General features: G+C 36.8%; 2 protein-coding genes across 2 annotated transcripts; both read left to right on the top strand.

The window, feature by feature from the left end:
- The first annotated feature begins 223 nt into the window (after nucleotides 1–223).
- On the top strand, nucleotides 224–4068 carry rpl27 (ribosomal protein L27). The gene is made up of 5 exons (XM_022194778.2): nucleotides 224–306; nucleotides 848–930; nucleotides 2014–2183; nucleotides 3576–3686; nucleotides 3980–4068. Exons 2-5 carry the CDS (start codon nucleotides 850–852, stop codon nucleotides 4026–4028), a joined length of 411 nt encoding a protein of 136 aa, XP_022050470.1. The 5' UTR covers nucleotides 224–306; nucleotides 848–849; the 3' UTR covers nucleotides 4029–4068.
- Nucleotides 4069–4201: 133 nt separating this feature from the next.
- On the top strand, nucleotides 4202–13088 carry ifi35 (interferon-induced protein 35). Its single transcript, XM_022194766.2, has 10 exons — nucleotides 4202–5736; nucleotides 6051–6077; nucleotides 6265–6342; nucleotides 7345–7503; nucleotides 8094–8210; nucleotides 8461–8605; nucleotides 11570–11679; nucleotides 11771–11954; nucleotides 12076–12182; nucleotides 12294–13088. The coding sequence occupies exons 2-10, from the start codon at nucleotides 6063–6065 to the stop codon at nucleotides 12498–12500; spliced, it is 1122 nt and encodes a 373-aa protein (XP_022050458.2). The 5' UTR covers nucleotides 4202–5736; nucleotides 6051–6062; the 3' UTR covers nucleotides 12501–13088.
- Nucleotides 13089–15033: the final 1945 nt, after the last annotated feature.

The raw sequence follows: 15033 nt of genomic DNA, 5'->3' as shown, positions 1-15033 counted from the left end.
ATATTGTACAGTATTATCTTTATTATTTAAATTACATTAGTCTAAAATTAGTTTATATAAAACGTAAAGTCTTCATCTGGATATTCAAATTAATGACACTGATTTATGTAATATGTATTACTGTGTTAAACTTATTACGTGAAGTTATAATGTTATTCCTATTCCTGTATTGCAGAACATTTGAGCTTCACGTCTGTGAGAAATGTGATGTATTATCGACTCAGTGACGTCAGCATCCACGCGGGTCAAAGTGCGCCTGAGCGCTGCGGACTTCCTTTCTGTTAGCGGAGCCGCAGACCAGCGCCAGTGAGTGAAATTCATCTTAAACAATCTTCCTCCATCTCTGATAATCTGACATATTTTAGAGTTTTAATGACAGGACAGCTGCTGCAGAGACTCCATTAGTTCATATTTGTCCGTTATTTTCACCATTTCTGTCTGATTAAAGACAAAATGCATAATTTTTTGCGACGCTTCTTCTCGGCTGAACTCATTCCAACATGGCAGCTTCCTTCATATAGCTGCTCAGATTCCGCCTGAACGGACTGTTGAAGTCAATTATTATATATGTTGAGGCTGCTTCGTATGCTGTGTTGGTTTGCTATATCTTAGCCAGCGTTGAATAGCTTTAGAGTATGTAAAATAGCGAAATAAACGATCCAAAACCAGCTTAAAAGCCGCTCGCTAGCTGCATGCTAATGCTAAGCTAATGCTAAATTAGCCTACCACACAGCCAGCAACAACGAGGCCAAAACTTTAGACACGCTCGCAGAGTTTAGCGTATGACTCTTTAATGTTTTCCTTAGCTGCACTGACAGCATGTGTAACTGAGTTTTCTTTGTGGCAGAAATGGGGAAGTTTATGAAGCCTGGGAAGGTGGTGATGGTGCTAGCTGGACGCTACGCCGGACGCAAGGCTGTCATCGTCAAGGTAAAGAACTGCATCTGGTTTATGTCGGCTGCTGCTAATGCTGTTACACAAACTATAACATTTCTGTGAAAGACAGCCTGACTTACTGAATGCTTTTGGATATGCAGATCTGATGTGTATCTAGTTAGTTTACAGTGAAGATGAATGTGTTCATCTTTAGCATGTTCACATCTGACACCAACACGGTCACTGGTAATTTAAATGCCAAGGACACAGAACAGTTATAATTAGAGTACAGCTATAATTTCATGCTGAAATCATACAGGATTTCTGGAGAATAAATGTGTTAAAAAGTAGTTCTGTTTTGTCATGTTGAAATCAAAGCTATTCTGAAGTTCAGCACTGATTACTTCATTTACAACTGTTTAAATGATGGATTTAAAGGTGTGGACGACTGAGAATGACCTTAATTCTCACCTCATAATAAACTTAAATTTATTTTCCTGGGTAACGTGCAGTCAGTACAGTGTGGACAACCAAGCACATGAGCGTCCTCATCGATTTTGTTAGATACTTGCCAACACACAGACACAAAAAGCTTGAATTGTCCTCAATTGTAATTTAGGTGGATTGCAACTTTAAGGGATTGTTTATGTTGTTAATGTATTGATGTATTCTATGTGGCTGAGGCAGCATGATGTGGTCAAACTGACGCACACTCAGCCTCGTTGTTTACTAGCCACACTTGATACATTTTTCTGGGCATCTGGTGAAGGGTTTAAATTGATTTTTGTATTCATCCCAGAATGATGTATTGAGACATTTTAGCTCATAAACCTGTGCGTTGGAATTTTCTGCAGAACTAAAGGCTCCTGTCTAGAATCTCAGCATGACTACAAAATAATGTAAACCTTGACAAATGATGTAAGCCTTTAATGGATTGTTCAGTCTATCGTACAATTTCTTTCCATGTTGTTTTGAAGCACAATAGTGAAAGTGTTTTTAAAAATGCAGTTTGTACAATGCTGGAAAAATTTGAGTGTACCACTAGAATATCACCAGGAGCTTCACTCAGGCCCGCCAGCTTGTTCTCGTGGATGACTAGTGAGTACCTGACATCAGTCTTCTGTTGTCTCTTTGCAGAACATTGACGATGGAACCACTGACCGTCCTTACAGCCACGCTCTGGTCGCAGGCATCGACCGCTATCCCCGTAAGGTGACCACAACAATGGGCAAGAAGAAGATCGCCAAGAGGTCCAAGATCAAGGCCTTCGTCAAGGTGTTCAACTACAACCACCTCATGCCAACCAGGTCAGTGCAGAGAATCCAAACTTGCCTCCTGTGATGTTTATTATCTGCCCTATTATATACTGACTGGTAGAAGAGATTGTGTTGGTTGATGTTTTATGAACACAGCGTACTTGAGACTCTTTTCCATTAAAAACAGTGTCCAGTGTTCAAGAAGTAAAAGCTGTGTTGTGTGTAAACTGTCAGGATAACATGAGTTTAAATGATCATATTGTGCCAGCAATTCTTTGTGTGAAAAATAATTCATTCCTTAAAGGCCTAAAGCTTATTTTGGGAACTGCATTTGCTTTGTTCTTGGTATTTTTATTGCTTCTGTGGGTCAAATACGTGCACAGAAAGCCACCGATCACTGCAGTGTTGGTGAACTAATCAGTATTTTAATGTCGGCATGAAAAAACGTGGTAGAAATATGCTGAAAATCAATATAGCACACCAATTATTAGTGGAAGTGACAGGAAGACGCACAATATTAACCACTTCACATGTCCACAGATTAAATGTGGGTTTTCTTTTGTTTGTTTTTTGTTTTTAATTTCTGGAGATGTTTAGCCACCCATCAGTGTATTTTATTTTCTGCTTCCTGTGAGCAGCTTTACATTTCCTTGTGTTTTGGCAGAATAATGTACATGCTCTATTTAGAAATTAGGACACTCGGGTGTCAAATTTGCTTTGAGTTCACTTGAATTTGTCGCTTTTCTAGTATTTAAGAGCCGTTTTGTAGAATGGATTTGAGATACGTGGATTCAGTTCTGTAACAAACACTGGAATTGATTAATCTGTTGAACATCGGATAGTTTTGGAGAGATGGTGGTGATTTCGTCCCCAAATATTCAGTTTATACTGATATGGCAGCAGATTTTGTTTTGAGCTGCAACTTTTTTCATGTGAAAATGACAGAAATCAGTTGGGTAATCATTTGCCAACAATAACTGCTTGTTTTTTGTGATGGCTGATGGGTTAATCAGGCTGTTCTGTCAGCTCCAGATTTGATGATTTTCTTTTTACAATGAAAGAATGAGCGATCTGAAACGGTCTGTTGGTCGGTTTTGATAACGTGATTTGAAGTTATTGGGAAGGGGGGGCCTTTAACGACATATTTTGGTAAATAGCATCTTTGAATTAGCCTAAATGTGCTCTCTGAGTGCTTGTTGGACCTGCATGACCCTCAATCAGCTGAAATGTTTTAGTTTCTCTGTATGTTCAAATGAACTACGCCTGGATCCTGCAGGAGAACATCCACATGAGATCTGAATCTGTCAGTAACTTGGAGCACCTTGTAAGAATCAGAGCAGAGTTATTACAGCTGCTCTGCTTTAAGTTGCTTTGAGTTTAAAACGGATGAAGCTGCAGACGGCTGTTGAACAACTTTTCACGGCTGTGCTTCTTGTCCTTCAGATACTCTGTGGATATTCCTCTGGACAAAACTGTCGTCAACAAGGACGTCTTCAGGGATCCTGCTCTCAAGCGCAAAGCCAGGCGGGAGGCCAAGGTCAAGTTTGAGGAGAGGTGAGTCTCCTGGATTTACTTTGTCTTCAACGTCGCAGAGCGTTTTTGATCAAAGATGTACCAGATCCTCAAGTTTAGAGAATCTTCAGTGTGTGAGTGCTCAGTGTGAAAGTATATACTCCAATTAATCAGTATAATGGAACTGACATGGTTAATATTGATTCTTAAAACTGTATTATTTGTCTGTGTGTGTGTTGTTGTCAACATTGGATTTAATTGCATCGACATGTGACTGAGCTCTGTTTTAGGTTTATCAGGAATAATAAACTGAATTCCTGTCTGCTCTGTTTCAGGTACAAGACTGGCAAAAACAAGTGGTTCTTCCAGAAGCTCAGATTCTAAATTCATTTGGTTTCACTAATAAATGTTAAAAAAAAATGGATTTTGACTGTCGACTCTCTTTTTGACATTTTCTGTTGAATTTAAATGATGGGTTCAACTGTTTGGGTGTTTATCACTTTCTTTTAAAGCCTTCAGTCTGGAAAATCTCAGATTGTAGAACTGAATCCTTAAAACACACTTCAAATATTGACTGAAAACTTTCAGAAGGTGAAATAATTGTTGATCTTCATATATGATTTAACAAGCTGTTTAATTTGTAAATAGCCGAGCACATGTCTATATATGAGAACATCCAAATGTTTTTCTAAAATGTTCTTCATAGTGGGTTGGAAACTGTAATATAAAGGAAAACTGGCTGCAAAGTTTAACTGAAGGATTCTGATGTGAATATTTGAATAAGATCAGCACAGAGCGATTAGAAAAGTTTTTGCTTTATTGTGCTTTTTACTTTACTAATCCTGATTATTTTCAGATTATGAACTTGTGTCCAAAATGTGTTTATTTTGGGCACAAACTGTAACTGAAGTTAAAAATTTGTTCCATATAAAATAGCCACAGCTCCAAAACCTCTTATTTGCAGTGACTATTAAATACATCAATGATGGAGTGTATTATGGGACAAGAACTCTTGTCTTACAGTGTAAATTATTCGATTTTTTGATAAAGACCAATTTGAAAGTTGAATTTTTCACTTAAGTTTTAATTTTTCTTGAAAATTAATGTTTGAGTTTTTTAAACTCTGTTTTATATCTACAAAGGCAGAAATCCAGATGAAATATTCCGTATTTTGAGCAATGATCTGCTTTATTTTTTATGCTGAGTTATGTTAGGACTCACAAGGGACACAAACCTTTTCTGAAGTTAAGTTCTTAATTTTTATAAACAATAATCCACCAAAGTCACAAACCTGCATGTTGCTCTTCAAGAAAGCATCTGTGTTTTCTACTACAGTTTAATGGGTTTATTTACTGATAATATTCACACAAAGCTCATGGTCAGAAGAGCTCATAAATTGTGAAGACATTTAACATTAACAGCGCTGCCATCCAACTATAAATGAAGATTATTGACATTTATTGAGTCATTTATTTCTCGATATGAGACAAGCTGAGCTGCTAACTGACTTATTAATGGGGAAAGAAGCGTGTGTTCAAATGTAAAAAAAAAAAAAAAATCCTGCCAGTAACTGAGTACTGATAAATATGTATTTCCATCCAGTATGTAGTGAAGAAATCATTTTAAAGATAAGTTAGCTGTGTTGAAAGCTACTTTATCGATTTATTAATGTAATATACTTCAATTAAATAGAGTAAAAACAAATAGAGACAAACTGGGTGCCATGCAACATTTAGGATATACTTTAGTAATACAAGCTGTTATGCAGCATTTGAGGTCCGTTGGATTTATCAAACTTTATCAAGCTATCTGATTTTATTTTCTATAAATAACACATGGGAATGTTTTTTAAGTAACATAAAATTACAATCTGCTTAATAGAAAGGGGAAAAACATTCTAGAAGACTAAAAACAACAATAAAAATGAAAGATAAGTCAATTTGCTTCTTTCCTGCGGTGTTTCGCACTTCTTGTTGTATAAAGTCCCATATTTCCGACCGCTCATGAATGCAACACTCCATTACGTTTCCTGTAGCAGAGAAAAAGAAACTGAAAGAATAAATGATTTCAGAGCTCAGATCGTCGAGAGAGGGTGAGTTTACTCTTTTTCAATCTAAACATTTAAAATTAGCCTCATATAATGCAGATTCGTCGTTAAAGTTTTCATTTGACGTTTAGTTTTCAGCAGAACATGATTTATTTCAAGTTATTTCAAGACTTTAAAGAGGTGTTTATGTGACGACAACAACAGGCCGATAGGAGATTAATAACTCTCAAAGTTTAGTTCATCTGCCTTTTTCCTTTTTGACACACCGTCTGTGTTTGTCCTCTACTAAGAAATGTATTAATTCGGCTCATTTTTAGTGACAACAAGGTAAATGTGTGATATTTTGCGGATTCTTGTAGGTTGCTGTCGTTATGTCTTCCGACGAGGTGAGAACAATGCCAAGTATTTCACTTCATGTTGTTGTTTCCTGTGCTGACGCATTCCTGTTGAATTGTTCTTAATATCCATAGATACAATGCTGCTTTCCTCTATAAGACTGACTATTTTTCTACCATATTCTAGTGCAGATGTCTTTGTTGTGGTGTTAATTCTCCCTGTTCCTTTTACTTTTAGGATTTCTCTCTGATTGTTGACCCTCAGATGTCTGAAAACACACTGGAGGGAGTCAAGGCTGCAATCAGCAGCTACAAGGTGAGCAGAAACTCATTATTTATTAGAGAATTTGGCTTCAAAGCACACAAACACATCCACATAATCCAATAATAAAGACAGTAAATACGGCAAAATTAAAATATATAATGGAAGAGTCAAAATCTAAGAGATACATCAAATAAAAGTAACTCATGTAAAACGCAAATGTGTACATGAAAATGTATCTGGGAATACTTAAAAAAGGAACAGCAAATTATTATTTGTAAAAAACAAATACACATTTTTGATCTGATTATTTATGACTTTTGCGAGTGTTTTTAAATTTTTTCCCCCAGTTTCAGTCAACATGCTAAGTAATGCTTTTATATGTGATTTCAGTCGATGTGGTTTGTTAAATCTTTATAATAACATTTTAAAAAAAGAGATGCCATGTTTTCGATCCTTAATATATGTAGTTTTTCTTTTAAATAACATTTTAATTTTATTTATTCATATTTTTTTGATCACACATTGTAAAAAAATTAAGAAGTGTTTGTAAAATACCGATTGTTGACGTTGATGTTATTCTAGCCTGTTTTAATTAACTATTTATTTATTTATTTTACAGTCAACTTGTACATTTATACTTTTTTTGTGATTTTACTAGTTATAATATTCTGTAATTTAGCAAAACATGTAACATCTTAAAGATAACAGTTAAAAAATGCTTAATTTTTTTTCCAGCTCTTAACACATATATATATATATATATATATATATATATATATATATATATATATATACATACATATATATTGGAATGGCGGCAAATAACTGTAAGCTAACTATTGTAAAACAAACAAGCAAGCAAACAAACAAAAAAGGTGATCTATGGTAAAGGTGGTGTAGTTAATGGAGAAACATTTTTATTTTTGAGTTTTAAGCTGCTGTTCAGGCAAAATATGACATCCAGACTGGGATGAGTATTTTATAGATTGATTGATTGATCGGTATTGATTGGTGACTGGAGTTTTGAATGTAGCTCTTCCTGTGCATCAACAGAAGAAGCATGAGCTGCTGCTGGAGGAGCAAAAGGAACTGGCTGCTGCCAGAGACGACCGGCGGGATATCACCAAGCAGTGCAAGCAACGCACCGACAAACTGATCCAGTCCACAAAGGACGACCAGCAATCACACCAAGACCAGCTCGCTAATGAACAGGTGAGTTTGTTTTAATGTGTTGGCTTCTCAGTCTCTGATGTTTGAGCTTCACTGTGCAGAACGATGTAGATCCAGTCAGCTGTTTGCAGCTTTAAAGGTTTCTCTTAAGACCGCTGTTCTGAAAGGACGGTAAAGCTCAAAGCACTTTTCCAGAGTGATCCTGTCAAAGGGAAAATGTTACTGAGGTTACAGACGTTCAGGTTAGAACACAGACGGTAACAAAGAACTAAGTTAAGACTTAAAACAACAGAAAAAAAAGCAAACATAATACAACTAAGTTTATGCAGCACTTTTCAAAGGATGTTATCAAATTAAATTAAATGTAAAACTAGTACTCTACCAGCATTAAAATGGATTAACAATTTAAAATGTCAGACATAAAATAAAGTATTTGTCGTAGGTGATGTTGCAGATGTAGAATGACGATTTCTAATAGTGATGATTTATTTCCAAACACTAGAGAATAATAATATAGAATAATACTTTGCTGCATTGTTGCATTCTTTGTTGTTTTATTGGTATAATTGCATAGAACTTTGGAATATTTTTCTGTTTTATGTTTCATCACTGTGTCTGACTTTGTGCTCTAGATGAAGCTGGATCAGCTGAAGCTGGAGAACGATGAGCTAATGAAGGAACTGCAGAAAGCCGAGGCTGCTCTGAAGGATCAGAAGGCTGAAAACAAAAATCTGAAGCAGCAGACAGACGTACGTCCGACTGACCGACGCCTGCAGTCTGCAGCCAAACCACCATGACTAAACCTGCTTCAGATTCAGATTAATTTATTGTTGTTGTATGATTCAACAGAATTCAAGCACCAGTAAAACGGAGCTCATAAACAATATAAATATAGCAATAAATAATAAATGACACACTTCCTCCTCACTCCCCTCCCACCCACACACATAATACACACATGTATTTTGTACACATAAAATAAAATTCTGTCTGTTTCAGGTGTTCAGTGCTGTGCCGGAGAAAAAGGTCGTCTTCACCGGTTTGACGGGAAAAGCAGACGACACAGAGAAGTTTGAGATGAACCCTCACATCGTTTATCCGATGGAGGGCGGCACGGCGCTGGTGACGTTCGAGGAGGAAAGCGGTGAGTTTGTGTTCACGTAAAAATACAAAACATGTTGCAAAATACAGGAAGAACTTCAAAATATGAATCAGATAAAAAAAAAAAAAAAAACCTATACAGATGGGTTTTCATGTTCAGTATTTATTCATCGTGTGATTTTATTTTTTACCTCACTGTGATAGCCAGCATTGCTTAAGTTAAATTGTAGTGTTGTTGTAGTTTACATTATTTATTTAAGTAACATTGCTGCTTTTCTACTGGGTTCTGCATTTACTCTCATGTTTTGTCTTTTTTTTTTTTCTGAACAGCATCTGTCACAAGAATTTCCTTTGGCATCAGTAAAGTTTTGTCTTTATTTGTCAGTATAACCTCTTTCATATTAAACCAGAACTGTGTATATATATATATTTTAAAAAATGATTTATAGAGGGTTCAGTGCTGGTTTGGAATGCAAAACATTAGAAATATGTGGATGAGGACTTTGAAAATGAATCCCAAATTTGATTTTCACATATTTTTTCCTGCAACAAGTTGATGAACATTTTTTGTGGCTTGTTTCTAGTGTGTAAAAAGAGTCACGACACCTTTTTAAATCAACACTTCAGGATATCTGAAAACAGATATACCAATTTCTTCTAATGTAGGTCATTAAATGTGTCTTTCAACAGCAAAACCTAAATTGTAATTTTGCAGGCAAAGTTATTCATGGAAACGTTTGTTGCTTCTACTGATACTGAAAACTGGCTGATAAACGGTATGAATAGTTTTACTTGCATGATCTGATTCAGCCACCAGGGGGCACAAAGGAACTTCTAGTGATTTGCAGACTTCTGTACTTGTTTTTTCTAATTTATTCTCACTAATAAGAAACTGCCATCTTTAATGAAATGATGCGAACAGAGAGCAAATTTATTGTCTCAGTCAGAAGCATTAAACTACCGTAGAAAAGAACTCAGAGATCACAGAACTTTGCCAAGGCTGCTCATTCCCCCATATGGCATTGTCAGAAAAGCAGCATTTAAAAAAAAATAAAAAATAAATTTAGAAATGCAGCATTTGTTGATTAATTCTTGATCAGAAATCACAGAATGTGGCCATTTAATATAGATGTACCCACAAACAAAATGATCTTATGTTGAGCACAGGCGTGTGTTATGCATGTTTACATTATGTATGGATACCGAATCATGTGGCGAGTGGTGGAAATTGATGGGATTCAGAAACACCCCCACAATTTAATCAATTGTTCCTTGTGTGATTTCTGATGGATAAGTCTCGATAACTCTGCAACGGTGGATTTGTAGTATGATCGCAATCATGTGATCGTCAGCAGGCAGCTGATGTAGTGTTCACTTGTTGTCATAGTAAAAGTGACACCATGCCGCTATCTTTCAGTGATACAGAAATCTTTAACTAATCTGTGGATCTAGACTATAAGCTGCATCACTGCCAGAATTTAATCAGTTGGTCCTTGTGTCATTTCTGACCTTCCCCTAAAATTTCATCCAAATCTGTTTGTCCGTTTTTGAGTAATGTTGCAGACAGACGGACAGACAGGCAAACATATGCCGATTGTCACATAACTCTGCCACATTCCTTGGCGGAGTAATAGAGTTCTTTAAGATGAAATAATTCTTCTAAACAGACATTTTGCATCTTAATTCATTAGTTTTGACAGACTTTAATTGCCTCAGATGCTTTTGTTTTTGTGGAGGATTCCAGTTACTGACACAGAACTAAGACGGTGTTTATGTCTCTGACTGTTCATTGAGGGAATAAAACAAATGAGAATCTAAAGTTTCATCCTGTCTGCTGGTTTCTGTGCAGCCAAACATCCTCTCTCAGGTCAGACCGACCCACTGTAATATCTGTTAGAGTTCAGCTAGAACAAGAAGGGATTTCATGGACCTTCAAACTGCAGTAAAACATCTGAGCAGCACCTGGCAGCAGGTGATCCAAGAGGTTCCTGCACAAATCAGACATTAATACCTTAAACTACAGTGAAACACTCACTCAGCTCTGTCAGGTCAAAGAGACGCAGCATAAAACCAGCTGTTTGGTTCAGTGAAGTTATTTGCTGCTCACTGATCAAAGTGTAAACCGATAATTAGTCCGTGCTGCACAGCTTTACTCAATCTCTTGATGTTTTTTGATATTGCCAACTTCAGCGCTCTTACTTTTCTTTTTTTTCTATTGCAAGTTCTCTGAGACGTTTAAAGATCTAAGTCTTTGTTTTGTTATGACCACTTGACAATGTTTATGCATCTTGCACAAATTCAAGTTGCTGCTCTGTTCTTGACAATCTGAAGGTTTTTTTTAGATGTTTTCAGCAACGTTTGACCAGAACAAGTGACCAAACAACATCAGTCATAGCAGAAACTCAGCTGATTTTTATTAATTGTTGGTGAAAGATTAGAAAGAATAAACCCTGATCCTTAAAGACATGGTAGATTTGAGTGCTGTAAACCTTTTTTGGAGAGACTCAATTAGAATCAACAGGAGAAAAGTTCTGTAATCATTTTATTGAATGCTGCTCTGTTTCATATTGAATTTGATCGTTTTAATAATCACTTTTAAGGCTTGTTTTTCAATAATTCCTACCTTCCTACCAGTATAAACAGTTCTGAAGGAGGAGATCAGCAAATCATACTTAGTGTTTTCCTTAAAGTGATCTTGAAAACTCCCTATTTTAGACTTCCTTCACATTGGTTTTGTCTTGGTTTTACTCTTTCTCGTTGTATTTTGCTTGTATTTTAGCAAACTGAAACAATGCAGGACTGCAAACTAGCCCAGCCTCTCTGCAAGACCAAGATGATCCAAGATGATCTAAATCTCTAGATCCACCATTTATCATTTTAGCTGCTTGTTTGTGGTCCTAATTACCAATAATCAACTTACTACTAAGCAGCTGATGCACTGAGATAAAATTCTCTGCTATGTTTTAATATGTAAAATCCTAACTAACTCTGTTTTTCTTTTTGTTAGTTGCAAAGAAGATTCTGGCCACAAAGGAGCATAAAGTGGATCTGGGAGGAGAGTGTAGCATCACTGTTGATGCCAAGCCAGTTCACCTGAAGCTGCCAAAGCTGGTGGAGGTAAAACAACCAGAACAAATAGGCCAAATTGAGCGTTTAAGTGCAGCATTAGCTTCATTTAAGTGATTCTTGATGTGTTTCTGTACTGCAGATCGAGACTGACGTTTGTCCTCGTCGCATTTTGATCTCCAACCTGCCCAAGATGGACACCGACACGCTGCTGAACAAGCTGGAGATCCACTTCTCTAAGAGTAAACACGGAGGCGGGGAGGTGGACGAATGTGAAATGATGCCTGACTCTGGGAACGTGGTGCTCACATTTATGGACCAAAACCGTGAGCGTCTTTAGTACGATTCTGTGGACTACAGCTCATCTTAAAGATAAAATCTGCAGAAATGTTTTGTGCTACATGAAAGTTAACTTTTTAATTTTTTTTAAACTCTTTGTCCTGTCAGTCGCCAAAGGTTTGACAGAAACAGAATATCATGAAGTGAAGCTGCAACAGACGAAGCACAAAGTGAGAGTGACTCCTTTTCTGAATGGAACGATCACAAACTTAGAGGTAAACATATGCATCAGGAGGAGCAAAGATCTCTCCACTTTTATATTATTCTACATGTCCGATCTTTAATACTCTTATTTAAATATCTTCATCTGTGGTGTTTCCTGTCAGACCAAGATGACGGCGTGTCTTCGCACTGTGCTGCTGACAGGAATACCAGCCGTCATGGAGCAGGAAACTTTGCAGGATCTGCTGGAAATCCACTTCCAGAAAAATGGCAACGGCGGTGGAGAGATCGAAGCTTTCCTCTACAATCCTGTGGGTCAGCAGGCCTCAGCCCTGTTTGGAGGCGTCTCCTCAGAAGCAGAGGAGAAGTAGCTGTAGATTTACAGACAAAACGACTTCTCAGATTCAGGGTGATGACATCTGCCAAAAATGAAGATATAATCCAAGCTGCTGAAAAATCTCTTTAAGTGTGCTATTCTGTTTTCAGAGCTGTTGTAATCCAGCACAAAGTTGTTTAACTTCCTATTTTGGGGTATCAAGTACACTGGTTGTTTTTTTGGTTTTTTTTGGGAACCAAGTCTAAGAATAATCTATTATCCATTATCCATTATCTATACACCGCTTAATCCTCATTAGGATCTCAGGACGCTGGAGTCTATCCCAGCTGATTTAGGGCAAAGGCAGGACACAGCCTGGACAGGTCATTAGTTTATCACAGGGCTGAATAATCTATTAGGAATATTTAAATTTGGTGTATTCGGAGATGAAGAAGGCTTTACGCTGATTTATACTGTTTTCTGTCAAAATACACTATAAATACAAAAATGCAATATCACCATTAATCCACTTTTTGTCTTACAAACTGTTTGCAGTATTGTTACATACAAATGTGAACTACTTCCTGTAGTACATTAAATTGGTATGTGGAATGATAAAAATAAAGAGTTTTTGTTTTCTTAACAGGGCTGGAAATATATTATAGCACCCCCATAGACTATACTAGAATAGAATAGAATAGAATAGAATAGAATGCAACCCGACAAGCAAGTCCGTATCACCAGTTTTGACATTTATAAACCTTAGAATTTTTATTGTAGATTTTTATTATTAAAATTATGTATTTTTAAACTTTTCAAAATTCTATCACTGATTTGTTTTATTTTTAAATTGTGTATGATTTTTTTTCTCATCCTTTTAGAATTTCTGTAAATCTTTTTCATTTTTGTTTTTTAATGTTTTAGAAATCTAGAATCAAAATTTCTAGTTATTTTCTTAATTATTCAAATTTGGTTTCAATCCAGAGCCAGAAAAAAACGCAAACTAAACATCCGGGTCACACGGTAAGCAGTGGATCAGCCAATCAGTTTATGTTCCACTGGTCATAAGACGCTGATGAGGCAGGCGGTTAGCTAAAAGAACAACTGCACCTCAAGCACTTTGGTGAGTGTTTTACCTTTTTTTTTTTTTTTTTTACTTTTGTGTCTTTTTTTTGTAAAACTCAGTAATGATTAACGTTTGACACGCTTAACATTAATAGATATTATCGTATATCAAGTACACGGGACTTTTGAAGTAGCGTTAGGTAAACATTTGTTAGCATAGCTATGCTAGCAGAAGTTCACTGTCGCAGAAGTTCACGTCTAGGCAGTGAAAATTATGTTTCTGTTGGAAAACCCAGTGGAGAAAAGACTAGGAGAGACTAAATATACACGTAGCAGGTCAATAGTTAAGTATCTAGCTGTTAGCTGTCAAACTAACTTCATAAACCCTTAAATGGACGGTCAGCAGGGTGGAAAGTACTTCCAGTGTTCAGTTTAACTGACGATGTTTGGCGATCCAGATGTTCCGTCCGCAGATTCGTCACGACCAGACCTGGCTGTGTGTGAAGATAAAGAAGACCTCGATGAAAAACTTTGGCATTACTAGTTAATAAAGTCCATGTCCTTGTAAATGTCGTCTACAGACAGTAGAAAGAAACGCGCTGGCCAAAACAAACAAGCAAACAAACAAAAAAAAACATGTATTTTTCAAGGACCGTGTGACCCAATACATCATTTTATATGCGGCAGATGGAAGCAGGATGACTCTTTTGCCAAACTATTTTCCCTGAAGAGGCTGATGAAATCTTTGTGTGAGTGTGTGTGTGAGAGAGAGAGTTTGACAAATTTCCAAAACATGCCCTCTTTCCTCAGGTAGATGGACCTCTGGAACTTGTAGGCATGAATCTGTTGGGCAAACTAACTCCAACCTCAGAGTAGCATCTGTTCATATGTGTAATAGTCGACTATTTCACCAAATGGACAGAGACCTAACCTTTAAAAAGTAAAATTGTGGTAGAGGGTACCGAATGTATTTTAAACGTTTTTACAAATTTGGTGCCCAAAAGGCTTCTCACAGACCAAAGATGAGAGTTTGTTATTCAGGTAAGAGCTTCTCATGCCATTTGTACCTTAATTCCAGTGGAGTCAATATTCATGCTTTTACTTCTATTGTCAGATCAACTATCACATCAGAAGCTCAGCATTCAGAGAGCTCCCTGTTCACTGTACCACCCCAGACCATGGGCTTGGTGGGAAAAATGAATGGAACTATTCAAAAGTATTGTGACTGCTGTTCTTTTTTTTGGAAAGAAATGACGTAGCCATAACTGATGGTGTTGTGTATGTCTGAACTTACAGGACCTTGACTGAACTGGTGGGGGACAAACTGAGCACCTGGGATAATCATCTGCCAGCAACATTGTTTGCACTTAGAAGAAAAAAAACAACTTACAACAAGGTTCTCTCCCTGCTTTTTGATGTTTGGACGGGAGGCCAGATATCCAGAGGTTGTGGAACACTACAAGTTCTGTAGGGGAGTCCTCCTGTGTGTCTGTGTGCATGATTGCTGCAAGTTACCCATCTGA

This window comes from Acanthochromis polyacanthus, chromosome 21 (assembly GCF_021347895.1).
Source record: "Acanthochromis polyacanthus isolate Apoly-LR-REF ecotype Palm Island chromosome 21, KAUST_Apoly_ChrSc, whole genome shotgun sequence".
NCBI classification, from domain to species: Eukaryota; Metazoa; Chordata; class Actinopteri; family Pomacentridae; genus Acanthochromis; species Acanthochromis polyacanthus.
The sequence above is the reverse complement of the archived record's forward strand: the minus strand, read 5'-3'. Positions and strand labels throughout refer to the sequence as shown.